General features: G+C 49.1%; 2 protein-coding genes across 3 annotated transcripts in view; both read left to right on the top strand.

The window, feature by feature from the left end:
• Positions 1–1,911, top strand: part of RAB40B (RAB40B, member RAS oncogene family) — a 28,775-nt gene extending 26,864 nt beyond the window's left edge. Inside the window, exon 6 of the mRNA XM_059998405.1 lies at positions 266–1,911. Coding sequence (XP_059854388.1) covers positions 266–537 — 272 coding nt within the window. The 3' untranslated portion in view covers positions 538–1,911. The remainder of the gene's footprint in view (positions 1–265) is intronic.
• A 4,309-nt stretch (positions 1,912–6,220) lies between these two features.
• Positions 6,221–17,883, top strand: part of WDR45B (WD repeat domain 45B) — a 28,582-nt gene continuing 16,919 nt past the window's right edge. For both annotated transcript variants that reach the window (XM_059998385.2, XM_059998384.2), the window contains exons 1-2: positions 6,221–6,408; positions 10,684–10,758. In XM_059998385.2, the coding sequence (XP_059854368.1) occupies positions 6,342–6,408; positions 10,684–10,758 (142 nt within the window). In that variant the 5' untranslated portion in view covers positions 6,221–6,341. The remainder of the gene's footprint in view (positions 6,409–10,683; positions 10,759–17,883) is intronic.

Raw genomic sequence — 17,883 nt, 5'->3', positions numbered from 1 at the left:
AGGAGACCTCATTGGCCATCGCTGGGCAGTCCACTCACCTCTCAGACATAGAGGGAGAGATGGTGGGGGTCTCAAGTTTGGGGACAAACTGGATTTAAGGTGATGAAAGCAGGACCATCCACCTCCAATCACTGCACGTGGGCACAGGGTGGGACATCTTGCCCCAGAGTCCCAGAGAGGAGGGCGGACAGGTGTGTGGCTGGCCCTGTGTTGGCCCCGTGCCCAGGACAACACAAATGAAATAGATTTTCTTTTCTTTCCCAAGTACTGAGCTTGCAGGACCTGTGCTGCCGGGCAGTGGTGTCCTGCACGCCCGTGCACCTGGTGGACAGGCTGCCACTGCCCACGGCCCTCAGGAGCCACCTCAAGTCCTTCTCGATGGCCAGCGGCCTGAATGCCAGGGTGATGCACGGCCGCCCCTGTTCCCTCGCCACCAGCTCCAGCCACAAGAGGACCAGCCTCCGAAAAGCGAAGGCCGCCCACCTTCCCCAGAGCCCCCCCAAACGCTGCACCAGAAACAGCTGCAAAGTCTCCTGAGGAGGGCGCGAGGCAGAGGAGTGGCACAGGTGGGAGGCAGGAGGCCGCTCTGGATGCAGACACCCGCCAATGTCACGGTGACCACGCGGCCCTGAGCAATGAAACTGTGGCCGGTACCCTGCATACCTGACATGTCTGCGTGGACAGGCGTGGGGCTCTTGTTTCAGACGTGTGTTTATAAAGGGACGACCTTCTCTTGGTAACATGGAATTCTGAATGCTACTTAGATCATGATTGCAGTGCAATTTTTTTCTTAAAATAAGTGCTTTTTATAAGAATGGTGACATGCGTGTGATGAGTATAAATTCTAGAGAATGAAAAGCAAGGATGGAGAGAGAAATTAGAGTCTTTGACGTTACGCAGGGCCTTTTTGTAAACATTTTTAATGTCAAAGCACTAATTTATAAAATGCCACAGATAAGTTAGAGATTAGGCACAACAGATCTGTCCAGCTTGTGTATGAAACGGATTTGATCGAGTTTTTGCTATGTTATTTACTACGTTTTGGGATTAATAAGTGATTTATATGCATATTTTTCTGTAAATCTACATTTTTTTGTACAAGATGTTCCATGAGTTATGAAGCTAAGGGAAGAAAATGCCAAAGATATCTCTAGTTACAGCGAACATACCACAGCACGGTTACACCAGGTCCAGATCGGCAAGAAAATGTCACTCCAAGCCTGAAGTTTCAGCTAAGAGTGAAGTGAACACTGTTGTTTAAGAAAATGTTTCTCAACAATAAAAAGTATACTTCCTTCTTGGTAGAATTGTTGGCTGCTTCTTTCCAATTTTCCATTGGAAAGAATGGAAAGTTATACTTCCATTCAATGGAGAAGTGGTGTACTTCCATTGCCCTTTTTTTTTTTTTTTTTGCGGAACGCGGGCCTCTCACTGTTGTGGCCTCTCCCGTTGCAGAGCACAGGCTCCAGACGCACAGGCTCAGTGGTCATGGCTCATGGGCCCAGCCGCTCCGCGGCATGTGGGATCTTCCCGGACCGGGGCACGAACCCATGTCCCCTGCATCGGCAGGCGGACTCTCAACCACTGCGCCACCAGGGAAGCCCTATTGGCCTTTATTCCCTTTGCTTTATATCACCTGTTTCAGGCACCACAATCAGTGCTAGTGCCTGGTGTTGGCAACAAGGCTGTGTCCCTGTGCCGTTGATTGAAAGGATGCCTTTTCCTGAAAAGAACACAGAGACAGACAGTGGGGAATGAAGGACCAGCCGTCCAGCGGGTGCCTGTCTGCAGAAATAGTGGGCGGTACTCTGGCCCCAGTGGACATGTTGTCACCTCCCTGCATGAGCATAAAGATCAGAGCTGACTCAGCTAAGACTCTGGGCAGGGTCTCCTTCCTGGTTCTACCACTAGATTCTCTGTGGCAGCTGGAGGTTGCAACAACGGATTAAAAAAAAAATAGCTTGAAAACATACAGATGTCCTCAGTTTCTGTTATTTACAGATTTTTAGAAATTTAAAGGACCCTAGAATTGGGAGCAACACTTTTATTCAGAGACGGTGGAGCCGAGGCCCCGAAAGGAGGAATGTGCTCGGCCATGGCTGGTCACCCTGCCCCCTGGGCACAACAGGGACAGATGTGCACAGGGGAGCAGGCGAGGGCATAGCAGGTAAGCCTTGAGGGGATGGTCCCTCTGCAAGGGGCTGCGGGCCTGGGAGGACTTGCTGCTGGGCCATCACACCCTTCTCTCTGCTAGGCAGTGGATGAGAGAGGAGAGTGAAGGGCTGACCTGCTGACCACGAAGCCTGATGGCTGCGGTGGGGTGTCACTTCCCCGACTGCCACAAGCAGAAACTAGGAGGGGTCCACCCTGGATGCGAGCCCCTCTCCCCTGCCCTTTGAAGGGCGCACGGAAGTAGAAGGTGGAGGTTTCCAAGGTCGGTGGAGGTGGGGAGGCTGGGAACGGACACCTGGTCACAAGCCTAAATTTGGTCCCTTTTCGTTGTTTAATTGAAGGACAGCTGGGGCCATCAGAAGCTGGAAGAGGCAGGAGGGGGCCCCCCAAAAGCCCTGCCCACACCTGGATTCAGACTCTGGCCTCCAGAACTGTGAGAGGCACATTAATGTTGTTTCAAGCCCTCCAGTTTGTGGCAATTTGTTATGGCCACCCCAGGGCTCACACAACAAGGAAATAAGTTATGCTTCACAGTAGAAAGTACTATTAAAGTGACATTTCTGTGAACTGAAAACAAACCCTAATACAGAACATATTAAGTACAAATATGCATGTTTTGGTGGTGAGCATACCGAAATCAAAACTGAAATGTAAACTGAACCTTGGAGAAACTGCTCTCAAACTTCGCCATTTTCTTCCATGGCCTCACTGCTGGCAAAATCCACCCCAAGTATAAACAAGAAGACCAGATTGTGTCCCAGCTGCTTGTAATTCTCTTTTCAAGAATCTAGATTCAAAATATATTATGTACAATTATGTCTTCAATTGCCCTGTGAAAATGACTGCAATGCAGACTAGTTTCCTAGACTGAGAGCTTACAACTTTGATGAGGAATGATCCAGGCAAATATTGAATCTGGAAAAAATGTCAATTATGAGCTTGATAATATTTGTTTCGCCAAAGAGATGGAGATGGAGATGCTTCCCTTTGCGGGAGAATTGCGTCATCAAAGTAAATGTGGATTTGAAAAGCAAGCCTGAAGCTGCATGTATTGGGGAACTGGGGGGAGGGGGCTGAGCTGTCATGGGGGCAGGGGATGCACCCCGACCCGCCAGGAGGGCAGGACCCTGTGTTCACTGTGTTCACTCCCCGCTCCCTACACACCCTTAGGCCTCGCTTCCCTTGGGGCACCGACCTCCACTGGGTGTGTCATCAATATGGTGACCTAGTGAATGAGGATGACAAAGCCTCAGAACAGGGCAGCTGTTGATATAGATGCTTCTGCCTGGCAGTGGGCAGATGGATCAATGGTAGGTAATGGGAGCCACTTCTCCATACAGGCAATGGGTGCCCAACATGGTTCCCTACCCTGGCAAGGGTCAGACTGGCCCTGCCACTCCTCACCTCTGACCCTTGATCCCCGACCCTCATTCCTCAACCAGCCTGAACTCGGGGTCAGGGTCTGGCTCCATCTGTTCTGGCTTCAGTGGAATACTTGGGTCTGTGCTCTCCTTCTTCAGATCTCTGGAGTCTCACATACCTTTCTTCTCAAAAAAGGCTGGCTCCTGCCAATCAAGTTTTGGCTTTTATTCCTACCTTCTCTTCCCTGCCTCAGTCTAGAACTCAACTGTGGAATACTGCTTCTTTCACTCTACTTTCCCACGATAACAGTGGAACCAGCCCAGGTACAGAGGCCTCTGAGTCACTGTGCAGAGGAAGACAGAGGCAACAAGGAAGAGTTCCAAAGTCTACCTTGCCCCAACGTAGTTGCTGTTGCTCCAGCCTTTACCCCTCCTAGGTGAGGCAGCCCAGAAGTGCTTTCACTGTCGTCAGCCAAAGACCACCAGGAACTCAGTTGACTCACTGCAATGAGGGAGACCTCCTATGGTCAAGAACCGGGGACATTTCTGTAGGAGGATGTTGGAAGGGACTCAGACTAGCACTTGTGGTAGGAGAGCACATTGCTGTGTTCGATGCTTTCAGGGAGCAGCGGTGATTCCGGGATCGCTGTCTTAGTAACTCCAATCTAGAAGGTGTGAAGACTGAGCAAGGTTAAAGCTGTTGCTGGTAAAAGCAGCAGCCGCTCAGGCACCAGCATGCGGTCTGGCCTTTGCTGGCTCGGATGCTGCCCCATTCTGGACTGTGTTCATGCAGGGTCTTGCCTTTATGCTGCCCCTATCAGCCTGAGGGGCCTCGTCCAGGGAGCTTTCATATCCGACCCTGCCCGCTGTGGCCAGGCTGTGTGTGCCAGAATCTCCGGTGCTCTTTCTGTGCCTGATGAGATGACAGGAAGACGGCTGTCTAGCCCAGGAGTGGACTTGGCACTCGGGTCTAGAATATGCCTGTCTGACGCGTCAAAGACTAACTTTCTACTTCTGCTGGAGGACAGTGCCTTGTGCGGCTCAAAGCTGGTCAGCATTGTCTGCTGGTTTCCTGATTCCTTGCTGCAAAATTTTATCGTTGCTCTGTGGGCCACTTTAGAAATGGGGGTAATGGATGGTAGCTTTTTAAAGGTTCTCTGATTGTTTTACTAGTTAAACACTGTATCATACGAAACAACCTTCCTTACCTCTTGCAGATGAAAGGTGAGACCAGAGGGCCCTCTGGGCGGGGACCCTAGGGCCAGCCGCTCCTGCCTCCATGGCCACTGTGTTGGAATAGGACCATGGGCCGGCTCCGCGGTGCTGGGAAGCCCAGAGCCTTACTTGATGATGTGTTGTGTCCAAGGGGCTGTGTGTCCTGGGCGGAGGTGGTGGTAGGCAGGGCTCTGTGATCTGGAGGACTCTGTGTGTGGGGGAGCTTGGTGTCTTGGGGAGCTCTGTGTCCCTGAAGACGGTTCTGTGTGTCCCGGGGGGGGGGGTTCTGTGTCTTGGGGATTCTGTGTCCTGGGGGCAGCTGTCTGTGGGTACCTCTGGGCCGTGGGGGGTCTGTGTCCCTGTGGGGCGTCTCTCTCTGAGGAGATGGAGGGTAGGGGGTGGGAGGGTCTATACGTTCATATATAGTCGACCCTTGAACAACGCAGGGATTAAGGGCGCCCGCCCTCCACGCAGTCGAAAATCCGCGTGTAATTTATAGTCGGCCCTCCTATCCTCGGTATCTGCGGTTCTGCATCTGTGGATCTAACCAACCAGGGCAGTGTAGCCCTGAGGCATTTACTATCGAAAAAAATCCTCGTGTAAGTGGCCCTGAGTTGCTCAAGGGTCACCTGTACTTCCATTTCCTCACTTCCACTCATTTTGCTATTTTCGCGTACATTTTACTAGCATACCTGTTAAAAACTCCATAATGCATTGTTATTTTTACTGAGATACTTATCTTTTTATCAACTAAAAATAGAAAAGTCTCTTATGCTTACCTTAATCTACATGATTTCCGGGGGACTCGAGTTACTGTGGGGGACTGGGTTCTGCGTGCTCCTGAGGGTCACGGGGCAAGGCTGTCACTGTTTTGTTTTTTAATTTATTTATTTACTCATTTATTTTTGGCTGCGTTGGGTCCTTGTTGCTGCGCTTGGGCTTTCTCCAGTTGTAGTGAGCGGGGGCTACTCTTCATTGCCGTGCGCAGGCTTTTCATTACGGTGGCTTCTCTTGTTGCTAAGCACGGACTCTAGGCGCGTGGGCTTCCCTAGTTGTGGCTCACGGGCTCTAGAGCGCAGGCTCAGTAGTTGTGGCACACGGGCTTAGTTGCTCCGCGGCATGTGGGATCTTCCCGGACCAGGGCTGGCACCCGTGTCCCCTGCATTGGCAGGCGGATTCCCAACCACTGCGCCACCAGGCAAGTCCCTGGGCTGTCCCTTTGAATCGCCGCCCCCTGGAGGGCTCGTTGGCACTGGGGGTCTCCTTCCGCCTGGAACAGGTGGTTCCCGCCCCCAGATGCGCCCTCCACAGATGAGGCCCCTCCCCTCAGACCAGGCCCCGCTCCCGAACCGACCAGACCAGCCCTCTTCGGGCAGGCCCCGCCCCCCATAGACGTGACGCTCTCGGAGCTCCTTCCCCGCCCGGCAGGCCTCGGGTGGATGTGCTCGGCGCTCCGCGGCTCTCTGGCTGCGCGCGCAGGCGGTGGGCCTTTCGCTTCCGGCCGCGGCGGCCTCGGAGCTGGCCAGAGGGACCCCGGCGGCCTGCCTCCCCGAGCGGCATGCGGCGCTGAGGCGCGGTGGACCCCGCTGCGCCATGAACCTCCTGCCCTGCAACCCGCACGGCAACGGGCTGCTCTACGCCGGCTTCAACCAGGACCACGGTGAGGGAAGCCCGTCGACTGCCCCGGCCCTCCCGACGCCGCTGCCCCTTCGAGCGGGGTCCCGCCCTCGGCGCCCTGCGGCAGCGTCCGTACCGCGTCCAGGCCGCTCGTCGCCTCCTCCTCGGGCGCCTGTTCCCCTCCCCACGGCGTTCCCTCTCCTTCGCCCGGCGTCCCTCCCCTCCCCCCCGGCCGCCCCACCTCCCAGCCGCTCGCCCACCGCCCCGACGCCCACCCCTCACCCCGGTCGGATGGTGACGGGATTTTCCGGGCGGCGTCGGTTCTTTCCTGTCGCTTTAGGGTCCCCAGCGGCCGGGACGGGGTCGCGCTGAGGTGAGGACGGCCCCCCAGGCTCAGGACCTCGTCCGCGAAGGTCCTTGTCTTTTCTGTTGATTTTCATAGAAAAAAAATCGCCGGACTCACAGTTTATTCTTTTGTTGGGTGGAAACCGGATCGTCCAGCACGGCTTTGGGGAAATGGCATTTTTCGCGTTTCCGAGTCCGGCGGGCTGGGGGGCTGCGCCCCACTCTCACCCGGGGAGGGGGACCCGCGTCGGTTCCGAGTGTTCGCTTTGGAAGCCAGCTTGAAGAGAATCCAGAAGCGGGAACTGCAGGACCCGTATCTGTGGAGCTTGTTTGGTGTAGAGTTAAATAGGCCGGGCGGAGGTGGCCCCGCTGTGTCAGTGCGTGGGCACTTGGGCTTGTGGGGTTATGGCTCCAAAGTCCTGACTGTGGGGCCCCGGGAGAGTTAAGTGTGTCTGGGAACCGAGGCGAGGCAGGGGTTTTCCTTCGGGGAGGAGCCCTTGAGGGCAGGAAGTGTTCTTGGAGGGGTGGAGGTGGACGTGGGGAAGAACGTGGGATGGGGGCGGCTGGGCTGGGGACCGCAGGTGGTGTGGCCCCACGTTGGGGTGCCCTTTTGGGGCCACATGTTGGGCATCCAGCAGTATGTGGCAGAACATTTGGGGTTTTGATTTCCATAGGAGGGCCAGTAGGTTTTTCAGTAGGTTCTGATAATAATTGAGAACTCTTTAAAGAGTTAACCGTGTTACAACTCCTTAAGAAATGTGTTTTCAATGGAAAGAGGTGACTGGCTGATAGTAGGGGAGGGGAGAGGCAGCCCTGAAAAGCAAACACAGAAGCAAAAAGCTTACTGACTGAGGCCCTTTAAAGGCCAGATCTTCTACACCTGCCTTAGTGCCAGATGAGGCATCTTTGTACTAAGTTTCAGTATAGTAATTGAGGCTCACGATGATGCTGATTATTTTAGAAACCAGTGAAGTTTATAATGTTTTTTTATAACGGTTTCATCAAAGATTATTTAGAAAATACAGCACTGGCTTTTAGATGGATATATTTCAGTTATCTGAAAAATACACTCTCACTTTTGTAAAACCATTTCATTTCATTGTAATAAATTACAAGTAAAGCTTACAGTGTTGCTGGAAAAAAATATACTTTTATACTTAAGCTTCTGCTTACCCTTAGCCTAATTTCCTATAATGTAAATTTATGCCATATTGTTGAGTTCATTATATTTTGTTTTTATACTGATTTTTAATTTTTACTCAGCTTTTTTAGCACTCGCATTGCAACCTTAGAAACATCTGCTTATAATTTTAAATTGTTTAAACTTTTGTCTTCTCCCAAAGATAACTTGCATTACAGTTTTCAAGATTCTGAGGTGTGGATATGTACATTTCTATAATCTGGCTGCCGTTTTTCTTTCTCTTCCCGTGGGAAACACAGGGTTTGAGTACACACACCTTCTCTGTAGACTAGCTTGTCCTGCCTCGACCGAGACTGAGGCGACAGGCTGACTTCGCTGGCTCACTCTGCTGTGGTTCTGGAGTGTGGGCTCAGAGCACTTGCATGTGGACTGCACATGGCTCATGCGTAGAAGAATGCCCTTCAGTGATTCTGATGCCCTGTTGCCAGTCGGCTTCCTCTGCACTGTGCTTGGTCACCAGCTGTTGGCTTGAACACTTCTGTGTGGGGAAAAGTTTTGTTAAGATAGCAAGAATGAGAAGATTAATGCCAACTTTTGTATGATAGCCAAGTAAAATACGTTAATTATTTCCTCTACCCAAAAAATAGCAAGGATAATGCCTAGCCTCCTTAGTGAGTGGTTTCCAGTCTTGTGGTATTTGTAGTACCTTTTCTTCTAGCTTTTAATTGAAGCACACTATTCTTACAGAAAAGTGCTCGTATCCTAAGTATTCTGCTTGGTGAATTTTCCAAACTGAAAACACCTTCCACAGCACTCAGGTTAAGAAACCAAACACCTGGCCACCCTGTGCTCCTTCCAGCCACTCCCCCATTCGACTTCCAATGACATAGATTAGTTTTGCCTATCCGTATTGTATTTTGTTTCTGGCTTTTTTATTCAGTATCATGTTTGTGAGATTTTTTTTTTCCATACTGTTGAGTATAATTGTAGATCATTCTCATTGGTGTGGTGTTTCTTTGTGTGAATATATCACAGTTCATTTATCCATTGAACCATTCGTAGGTCTTTGGGTAGATTCCCAGTTTGGGGCCGTTATGAGCATAGTGGTGCTGCTGTGCGCATTCTAATACCTGTCTTTTGGTGAACGCATGTTGTCATTTCTGCGAGGCTTGTATACCTAGGAGTAGAATTGACAGCGGTAGTCGTGCAAACAGTTTTCTGCAGTGATTGTCCTGGTTTGCCCTCCAACAGCAGTTCTGAGAGTTCCCATGCGAGTTCTACACACTCCTTACATTTGGTGTATTTTCCATTATTTTGGCCCTTTTGGTGGATGTTTAGTAGATCTCATTGTGGTATATGTGAGATTGTATTTACATTTCCCTGATTCTGTGTGTTTATTGACCACTTGGATATTCTCTTTTGTGAAATGTCCAAATATTTTGCTCATTTTTCTCTTGAGTTGTCTGCCTTTTTCTTGTGGATTTGTAGGGATTGGTTGTTTATTTTATACAAGTCTGGTCAGAAATATATGTGTTCTGGCAAAGACAAATAAGATAGGTGCAGGCTTAAAACTTGTGGAAGGTGTAATAGTTGAGAAAGAAAGGGAAAAGTTTCAACTTTGTATTTTCATATTTTCCAGAAAGCCAAGCTCTGGTTCCCCTGTCCAGATTACATGATTACAATAACACAAAGAGGGAGTTACAACCCAGAATAAGTTAGAGATAATAAGTAACGCTGTACTTTAGCGTGAGTGTCAGGCTCCAGGCCCAGATAAAGTGCCTGAGAGTTGACTGCAGAACAGTCTCCAACTCCTGAGGAGGCTGTCATGGTCCTTGCAGTTTTATAAGTAACCTGGACAAAAAATAGAAGCATGCTTTCCATGTTGGGGGCAGGGGTGGCAGATAGGATAGAATAATGTCTTCCCAACGCTGGAACGCAGATCAAAAGCAGGGGAAGAGACCCTGAGGGTGGCTTTCGCATTCAGGCCAGTAGTGCGGTCGCAGTGAGGGTGCAGGCTCTGCAGCTTGTCTTGGAAAAAGAAGCAGAGGGTTTGGTGTTTCTCCTTCTGGCCACAAGCTTCATATGAGCCTGCATGGTGGTGTTGAAGGAGATTAATGTGGTCTTGGTCACACTTAGGCAAATGAAGTCCAGGTCACAGGATCGTCTTGAAACTTGAGTGCTTCATTCAGTTCATAACAGTGCCTTTAATTGGACCATTAACAATCTGGTGTGTGACTTGGGGATGGTGACCATGACAGAGGTTTAGGGAGTTAGGATTAGTTCCAAGTGGGAGTGAGGTCATGGAGACCTCAAGCTGCCTTCTAGAAGACCATCCACACCAGCCCTTCCCCCCCTTCCCCAACTGGGCGTGTCCATACCTGCTGGGGTTGCCTGCTTTGTGGCTGTCCTCATGGACTTTCTTGTTTGTCATTGCCTCTGTAGGACTTGGTGGCTGATACAGTCCTCGAGAGGTGTGTTGGGAACGGGGAGGCCAGTGGTGAGCATTAGAGGCGGGAGTTGAGGGAAGTGCTCAGTGGCAGAGTGGCTGGTGCAGTAGCCGGTGAACCCCTCGTGCTGGAGTTAAGTGAGCCTGGTCCACGGGATGCCAGAAGGGCCCTGAGGGGGGCAGTGGAGTGACGTGCAAATCTTCTGATAACAGTTCATGAGGAGAGTCGTAGTGACACTTGCAGACCACGTTCGTGTGGTCTGAGCATCCACAAGAGTTCCTGGGAGAGGTCACTGTCTCTGGACCCCTTGCTTGTGACGGTCCAGGCCTGGGGTCCTCAGCTGAGACCCCAGTGAGGTGATTAATTTGTCTGTCTCACACTTTAGGGTGCTTTGCGTGTGGGATGGAAAATGGATTCCGAGTCTATAACACCGATCCACTAAAGGAAAAAGAGAAACAAGGTAAGAGTAACTGACATTTCTTGGTTTCTGCCCTTTTCTAGCCGGTAGAGTCTAGATTTTATCTTGCAGATTAGAGGGGAGCTGGTTTTGAGAAGTGAACAGGGTTCGTGGCCCTGTCAGCTTGGATGCAGCTGTCCTCTTTCTTCCGTTGAGCTTCTATGAGTGCTGGGCCCTGTGGGCCGGGTGCAGTGGTGATTCAGCCGGTGTTGGCGACTCTGGGTACTCTGGTGAATCCAGTACCTGCTAGCCCTGCTGAGAGAACCAGGTGCGGTTGTGCTGGCCACTTCACTCTTCCTGTTGAAGTGTGAAGCTGTAGGGAGCTCAAGTGAGGGCTTTAGTTACAGCACGTGGGACTTTGACTCTTAAAATGACCCACACTTAGAAAATACTATTGTAGCAATATAGTTGCTTCTGTTTACTTATTTCAGTGTCTTAAATTATGTTTTCATGGAATAAAAGTTTTCAAAAGCTGGAATTAGGAATTCTGTTGGTAAAATAAAATAATGGTGGTCCTTTTCCCATTTGACAGGAAAAATGTGTAATTTACAGGTAGAATCATCCCATTTTCTTCTTCTCCTATGTATTTTTCTTAAGCTTTTAGTGTCTCCTGGTCCTTATCTGCCAACGGATGAACAAATCTCAGATAAATCGTAAACAATGAGAAACATCCTTTTCCTTCCTGCAGTTGTGGTTGTGGTTTTTATTCAATGTGCAAGTTATATTTTCTGATGCAAGAACTGTTTCTCATCTGTAAGAGGAAGTCACTGCATTCTTAAGCTTTCCTATCAGCCCCTTTCCATTTTGACAACTAATATCCTACATCAGGGATTTTCAGAATCTTTTTTTTTTTTGGTGGTGGAACCTCTTTGTCAAGTAAAATCTTCCATACAACCCTGGTATGTAAAACAGTAAGTGGTGCTTTATATTCAGGAGTTTATTTTGTAAGCTGAAGTCTATAACTTTTATTTATTAGAGAAAGACCATGTAGCTGGTTAGTAAAGGGCTCAGACTCTGGGCCCACACTATTTATTTATTAATTTATTATTTATTTATTTTTGGCTGCGTTGGGTCTTCGTTGCTGTGCATGGGCTTCCTCTAGTTGCGACGAGCGGGGACTATTCGTTGCGGTGCGCGGCCTTCTCATTGCAGTGGCTTCTCTTGTTGCGGAGCATGGGCTCTAGGCACGCGGGCTTCGGTAGTTGTGGCGTGTGGGCTCAGTAGTTGTGGCTCAGGGGCTCTAGAGCGCAGGCTCAGTAGTTGTGGCGCACGGGCTTAGTTGTTCCGCAGCATGTGGGATCTTCCTGGAACAGAGATAGAACCCGTGTCCCCTGCATTGGCAGGCGGATTCTTAACCACTGCGCCACCAGGGAAGTCCCTGGGCCCACACTGTTTAGATCCCAGTCCTGCTCTGCTCCTTGTCACGTTGCTGTGTAACCTTGGGCAAGTTCCTCACCTGTTGACCTCAGTTTCTTGATGTGTGAAAAATGAAGATGATAACTGCCTACCTCCTAAGGTTATTGTAAAGACGGGTGAATTAGGATGCGTGAGACACACAGACGAGTGGCGGTACACACAGAAAGTGCTTTGTAAGCTTGTGCCCTTGTCATTGGTGGCAGCAGTGTTACCCTTAAAGAGTGGGTCTTTGGGATTAATGAGTGTTACAGGCGACAGTGGAAGTCTCCTATCAGTCTTCTATGCTGCTGACTTCTATTTGTTTTGTTTTGGTTAGGTAGTGAATTAAGACAACTCTTTTTTTTTTTTAAATAAATAAATTTATTTATTTATTTATTTTTGGCTGCATTGGGTCTTCGTTGCTGCACGCGGGCTTTCTCTTAGTTGAGGCGAGCGGGGGCTACTCTTCGTTGCGGTGCGCGGGCTTCTCATTGCAGTGGCTTCTCTTGTTGCGCAGCATGGGCTCTAGGCATACGGGCTTCAGTAGCTGTGGCACGTGAGCTCAGTAGTTGTGTCTCGTGGGCTTTAGAGCACAGGCTCAGTAGTTGTGGCACACAGGCTTAGTTACTCTGCAGTATGTGGGATCTTCCTGGACCAGGGCTCGACCCCGTGTCCCCTGCATTGGCAGGCGGATTCTTAACCACTGCGCCACCAGGGATGCCCCGACAACTCTGTTTTATACAGAAAAATAGTTACAAAATATTTTGAAACAGCTTAACTTGAAAATTTCAGGATTCGGTATGCGGGCCTCTCACTGTTGTGGCCTCTCGCATTGCAGAGCACAGGCTCCGGATGCACAGGCTCAGCAGCCATGGCTCACGGGCCCAGCCGCTCCGTGGCATGTGGGATCTTCCCAGACCGGGGCACGAACCCATGTCCCCTGCATCGGCAGGCAGACTCTCAACCACTGTGCCACCAGGGAAGCCCTCAGGATACTTTTTACTTAAATTGACCTACTAACTTCGGAGTTACAGACTTTAGTTTCAAAGTTGAATCATTAGAGGCATATTAAAAACTGCTTCCTAATTAATGAAATGTTTACAGTAAATCTAGGATTTCTTATAAAAATAAGTTAAACTAGAAGCGTCTAAACCTCCTAAGTGCCAGGAAGGTTTGCTGCTGTCATGTCACAGTGCCGTGTTTGTTCCCTGTCCCTGCTTAGCTGCACTGTGTCTGGGGCAGGCCATCCCCGAGCTTAGCTTGTAGTGAATTTTGAATTTGCGAGGGATCCAGCAGGGCTGTGTGGTGCTTACTAATGATGTGTTTAAGGACTTCTCCTACATGCACTTGCAGCCTTGTCTGTTGCTGCATTTCTGGCAATTAACTCAACAGTAGAAAATAGGCAGAAGACTTGACCTTATTCCTTTTTTATCTTTGAGATTTACTTTCCTAAACGAGGAAGGAAGTGTGCCTGCATTGTAGGGTCATTCCCAGATCTGGGCTCTCGGCCTTGTCTCTGCTGTGACCGTGGCTCTGAGTAAGGGGACTGCGCGACTGGCCGTGAGCTGAATGCCTCTTGCAGGCACACCCACCATCGGGTGGAGCTGGCAGTGCTGGGATGCCATCTTGGGCATCCCCAAGACCCCAGTGGAGGCAGCTTTCTCCTCCGAGGTGGTGTAGGTCCTGCGTCCCATGCACAGAGCAGCATGGCTCAGCTCGGGGGAGGCGTGGGAGCCCTGGGAGCACAGCCCGTGTGGTGTTCTCACAAGGATGCTGTGGAGTCAGAGTGTAGAACTCCGATTCATGTATATCACATACACATCCAAGCATATCCTGGAAGGAAGGTTCAAATCATAATTTGAACAAAGATGTGTCAAGAGTGATGCCTTTGGGTAAAATTATATCTAAGTGATTATAGAAATAAAAGGAGTACTAAAAAGTCAACTCCACTCTTCACTTAGAAACACAACCCTCCCACATTCCAAAGCTGGCTAGAACTTTTGTAGCCTACACTGGATGAACTTGCAAGGTCCTCAGGGCGGGCAGCAGGGTCCAGAGGAGTCCCCTTGTCTTTAGTGCCGCTCGCCTTTTCCTCCATGTGACCAGTGCTCACACATGTGACATTGGCAGCCATGTGTGGGGAAGCAGAGGGGACACAGAGGCCTAGAGGGGATGCCGAGTGACAGGTGGAGCAGCAGGTGAGTCTGCTTGTTCCTGAGCCCACTGAGTGCTGCACTGGGGGCTGAGGATGCAGTAATGAATAATATGGGCAGGGCTCACGCCAAGGAGTACTTCCCAGAACTTCTGCTGCCAGTGTCCTTGTCCCCACGGTGAGCCACAGGCCCCCCCCCCACCTCTGCAGGAGACCCTCCAACACTAGCAGGTAGGTCTGGTTCATCTCCCCTGGGGTCACTGCTCCTTCCCCTGGGTCCCGATGCACACACTACTTTGTGTGTGCCCTTCAAGAGCGGAGTCTCTGTTTCCCCCAGTCCTGCTGAAGTCCTGCAATCAATTCCCACTAGGCTTCAAAGTCTGATTCTCTAGGAATTCCTCCTCCCATTGCCGGACCCCCAGGTTGGGAAGCCTGACGTGGGGCTCAGAACCTTCACTCCAGTGGGTGGACTTCTGTGGTATAAGTGTTCTCCGATCTGTGAGTCACCCACCCACCAGTTATGGGATTTGATTTTACTGTGATCGCGCCCCTCGTACCGTCTCATTGTGGCTTCTCCTTTGTCTTCGGATGTGGGATATCTTTTTTGGTTTGTTCCAGTGTCTTCCTGTCGATGACTGTTCAGCAGCTAGTTGTGATTCTGGTGTTCTCTCAAGAGGGAGTGAGAGCACGTCTTTCTACTCCGCCATCTTGGTTTCTCCTCTCCGGTATCGGCCTTAAAGGATTTTATCTGAAGGAAAAAATTGGGAAAAAGATGCTAGATGCTGTGGTACATCCTGACACGGAGGTACAGCCATGACACACTGTTAGAGGGAAGAGTTGGAAAATAGTGTGATGGTGCCAAATGGTGCCATTGGTTTGAGTTCAATGCAAGTTACACGCATGATCTCGTTTACAGCTGTTTCTACTTTATGCTTTTCTGTGTTGTTTTATTTTCATAGTGATAATATATAATTTGTATAATGAGAAACAAGATATTTCCATTAAAAGAAAACTCCTCGGAAATAGAAGGAGCTGGGGGTTGCAGGGCAGAGGCAAGTTGAAAAGGCAGGGGCCTGCCGTCGTGCCAGGAAGGCTGAGTTCTCCCCTTTCGTATAAGAGCCTCTCAGCGGAATGGAGGTTAAGCCAACACTTAGACGTCCTTCTCCCCCATTTTATTTCAGTTTCTTTTTTTTTTTTTTTTTGCCAAGCTGCTTGTGGGATCTTAGTTCCCTGACGAGGGATCGAACCCGAGCTCTCGGCAGTGAGAGCGTGGAGTCCTAACCACTGGACCACCAGGGAATTCCCTCAGTTTCTCATTATTTTTGAGGCAGGTTCTGTAGGAAGAGTGGGACCTGTCAGGTATTGATTTGTGCCTGAAGCTTTCATCAGTCGAAATTTCCAGAGCCTGTCTTGTGTCTTCCATCTCTCTCTGTAGTTTAGTCTGCTGCATAGCCAGCTGCTGGGCCTGGGGACTTTTAGAGATGTGGATATTAACGAGCATCCTTGGGCACATGTCTCTGCTATTCTGTCAGTGAGTGATGCCTGTTGATCTTTCAGGACTAGCCCTTGGTGCCTGGGACTCGGGGGCTCTAATGGCAACCTTGGGCTTCCTTTTGGAAGACCCCCTCCTCTCCAGCTGCAGGAGGTGGGGGTCAGACACCCTTGGGGGCTGTGGCAGGTGCTCACTGGGTTGGAGGCTGTGGCCCTGGGTGAGGGTCGCTAAAAGTCCTCTGACTCTCCTGGAGTTTGGAGTCTCGCCTTTGATTGCTTCCGCTCTTCCCAGGAAAGCCTCACGTTCCCCTTTCTCTCCCTCACCAGTTGATGCTGAAAAATCTGCTTTTCTCTTCCTTTCCAAAGGCCAGAGGCCATAGCAGTTTACAGTGGTCAAAACTGCTGTCTTAATCCTTAACTATTAACATCTTTGTAATCTTGACATTGATTTTTTTTAATTGCATCAGAGTCAGCCATAGATAGGCATCAAGGTAACACAAAATCTGATTTCGTATAATACTGGGTTTTTTTTGTTGTTGTTGTTGTTAGAAAGAGGCTTAGAGAAAAATCATAGCCTGTACCATTTAAGTTAAAACCTTTTAAAACCTTTTAAACAGAATGTAATATCCTTTTAACACTCTTTTTTTTGCGGTACGTGGGCCTCTCACTGTTGTGGCCTCTCCCGTTGCGGAGCACAGGCTCCAGATGCGCAGGCTCAGCGGCCATGGCTCACGGGCCCAGCCGCTCCGCGGCACGTAGGATCCTCCCGGGCCGGGGCACGAACCCGTGTCCCCTGCGTCGGCAGGCAGACTCTTCAACCACTGCGCCACCAGGGAAGCACATTTTTGGTGATTTCTTCACGTGGAGTACTTCAGTTTTTGTTTTTTTCCCCATCCCACCCAATCGGTTCTCTGTCCGTGTCACATTTCAGAAGCTGTTGTGCCTCCTGGCATTTCTTCATTCTCCCATTACCTTGGTTACATCTTGCTAAGGGAGTGACTCGCTTTTAGAACTTGAGAAAACTCATGACTTTAACAAATCCAACATTAATAAGTTTGAAGTCTCAGTGCTCTCATAGTGTTGTGTTAGTATTAAATATTCTCCCTTGGTTGGATAGTATTTTGAAAATATGTTGCTTACCTCTTGGCATAATTCACAGGTTTCTCTAAATAAATTTGATTCTAGAACTTAGTGAACCTGCACTGAGGAAATAATTACACTCCTAACAGACCCCCAGAACTGTTCATCTTGCAAAACTGAAACTCTGTCCCTATTAGACACTGACTCCCCTTCCCCCTCCCCCAGCCCCCACCATCCTACTTTCTGTCTCTATGAATTTGTCTACTCCAGGGACTTCATATAAGTAGACTCATACAGTATTTGTCCTTTTGTGACTGACTTATTTCATTTAACATAATATCTTCAAGGTTCATCTGTGTTGTACCAGTGTTGTACCATGTTCCGGAATTTCCTTCCTTTTTAAGCTGAGTAATATTCCATTATGTGGATGGACCATGTTTTGTTCACCCCTTAATAGACATTTGGGTTACTTCTACCTCTTGGCTGTTGTTAATGATGCTGCTGTAAACATGGGTGTGAAAATATCTCTTCACAGCCTTGATTTCAGTTCTTTTGAATGTATACCAACAAGTGGGATTGCTGGATCATGTGGTAGTCTGTTTTTAAATTTTTGAGGAACCACCATACAGTCTCCAGTAGCAGCTGCACCAGCAGTACACAGGGATTCCTATTTCTCTACATCCTTGTCAACACTTGTTATTTTCTGTGTGTTGTTTTTTGTTTTTTTTGTTTTTTTGATAGTGGCCATCTTAATGGTTGTGGCAGGATATCTCATTGTATTGTTGTTTTAACTGAAGTATAATTGATTTAAAATGTTGTGTTGGTTTCTAGCGTATGGCAAAGTGATTCAATTATCCATACATACATCTTCTTTTTCAGATTCTTTTCCATCATAGGTTATTACAAGATAACTGAGTATAGTTCCTTGTGCTATGTGGCAGATCCTTGTTTATCTATTTTATTTTATTTTTTAAAATTTATTTATATATTTTTGGCTGTGTCAGGTCTTC

This window comes from Delphinus delphis, chromosome 19 (genome assembly GCF_949987515.2).
Source record: "Delphinus delphis chromosome 19, mDelDel1.2, whole genome shotgun sequence".
NCBI classification, from domain to species: Eukaryota; Metazoa; Chordata; class Mammalia; order Artiodactyla; family Delphinidae; genus Delphinus; species Delphinus delphis.
The sequence above is the reverse complement of the archived record's forward strand: the minus strand, read 5'-3'. Positions and strand labels throughout refer to the sequence as shown.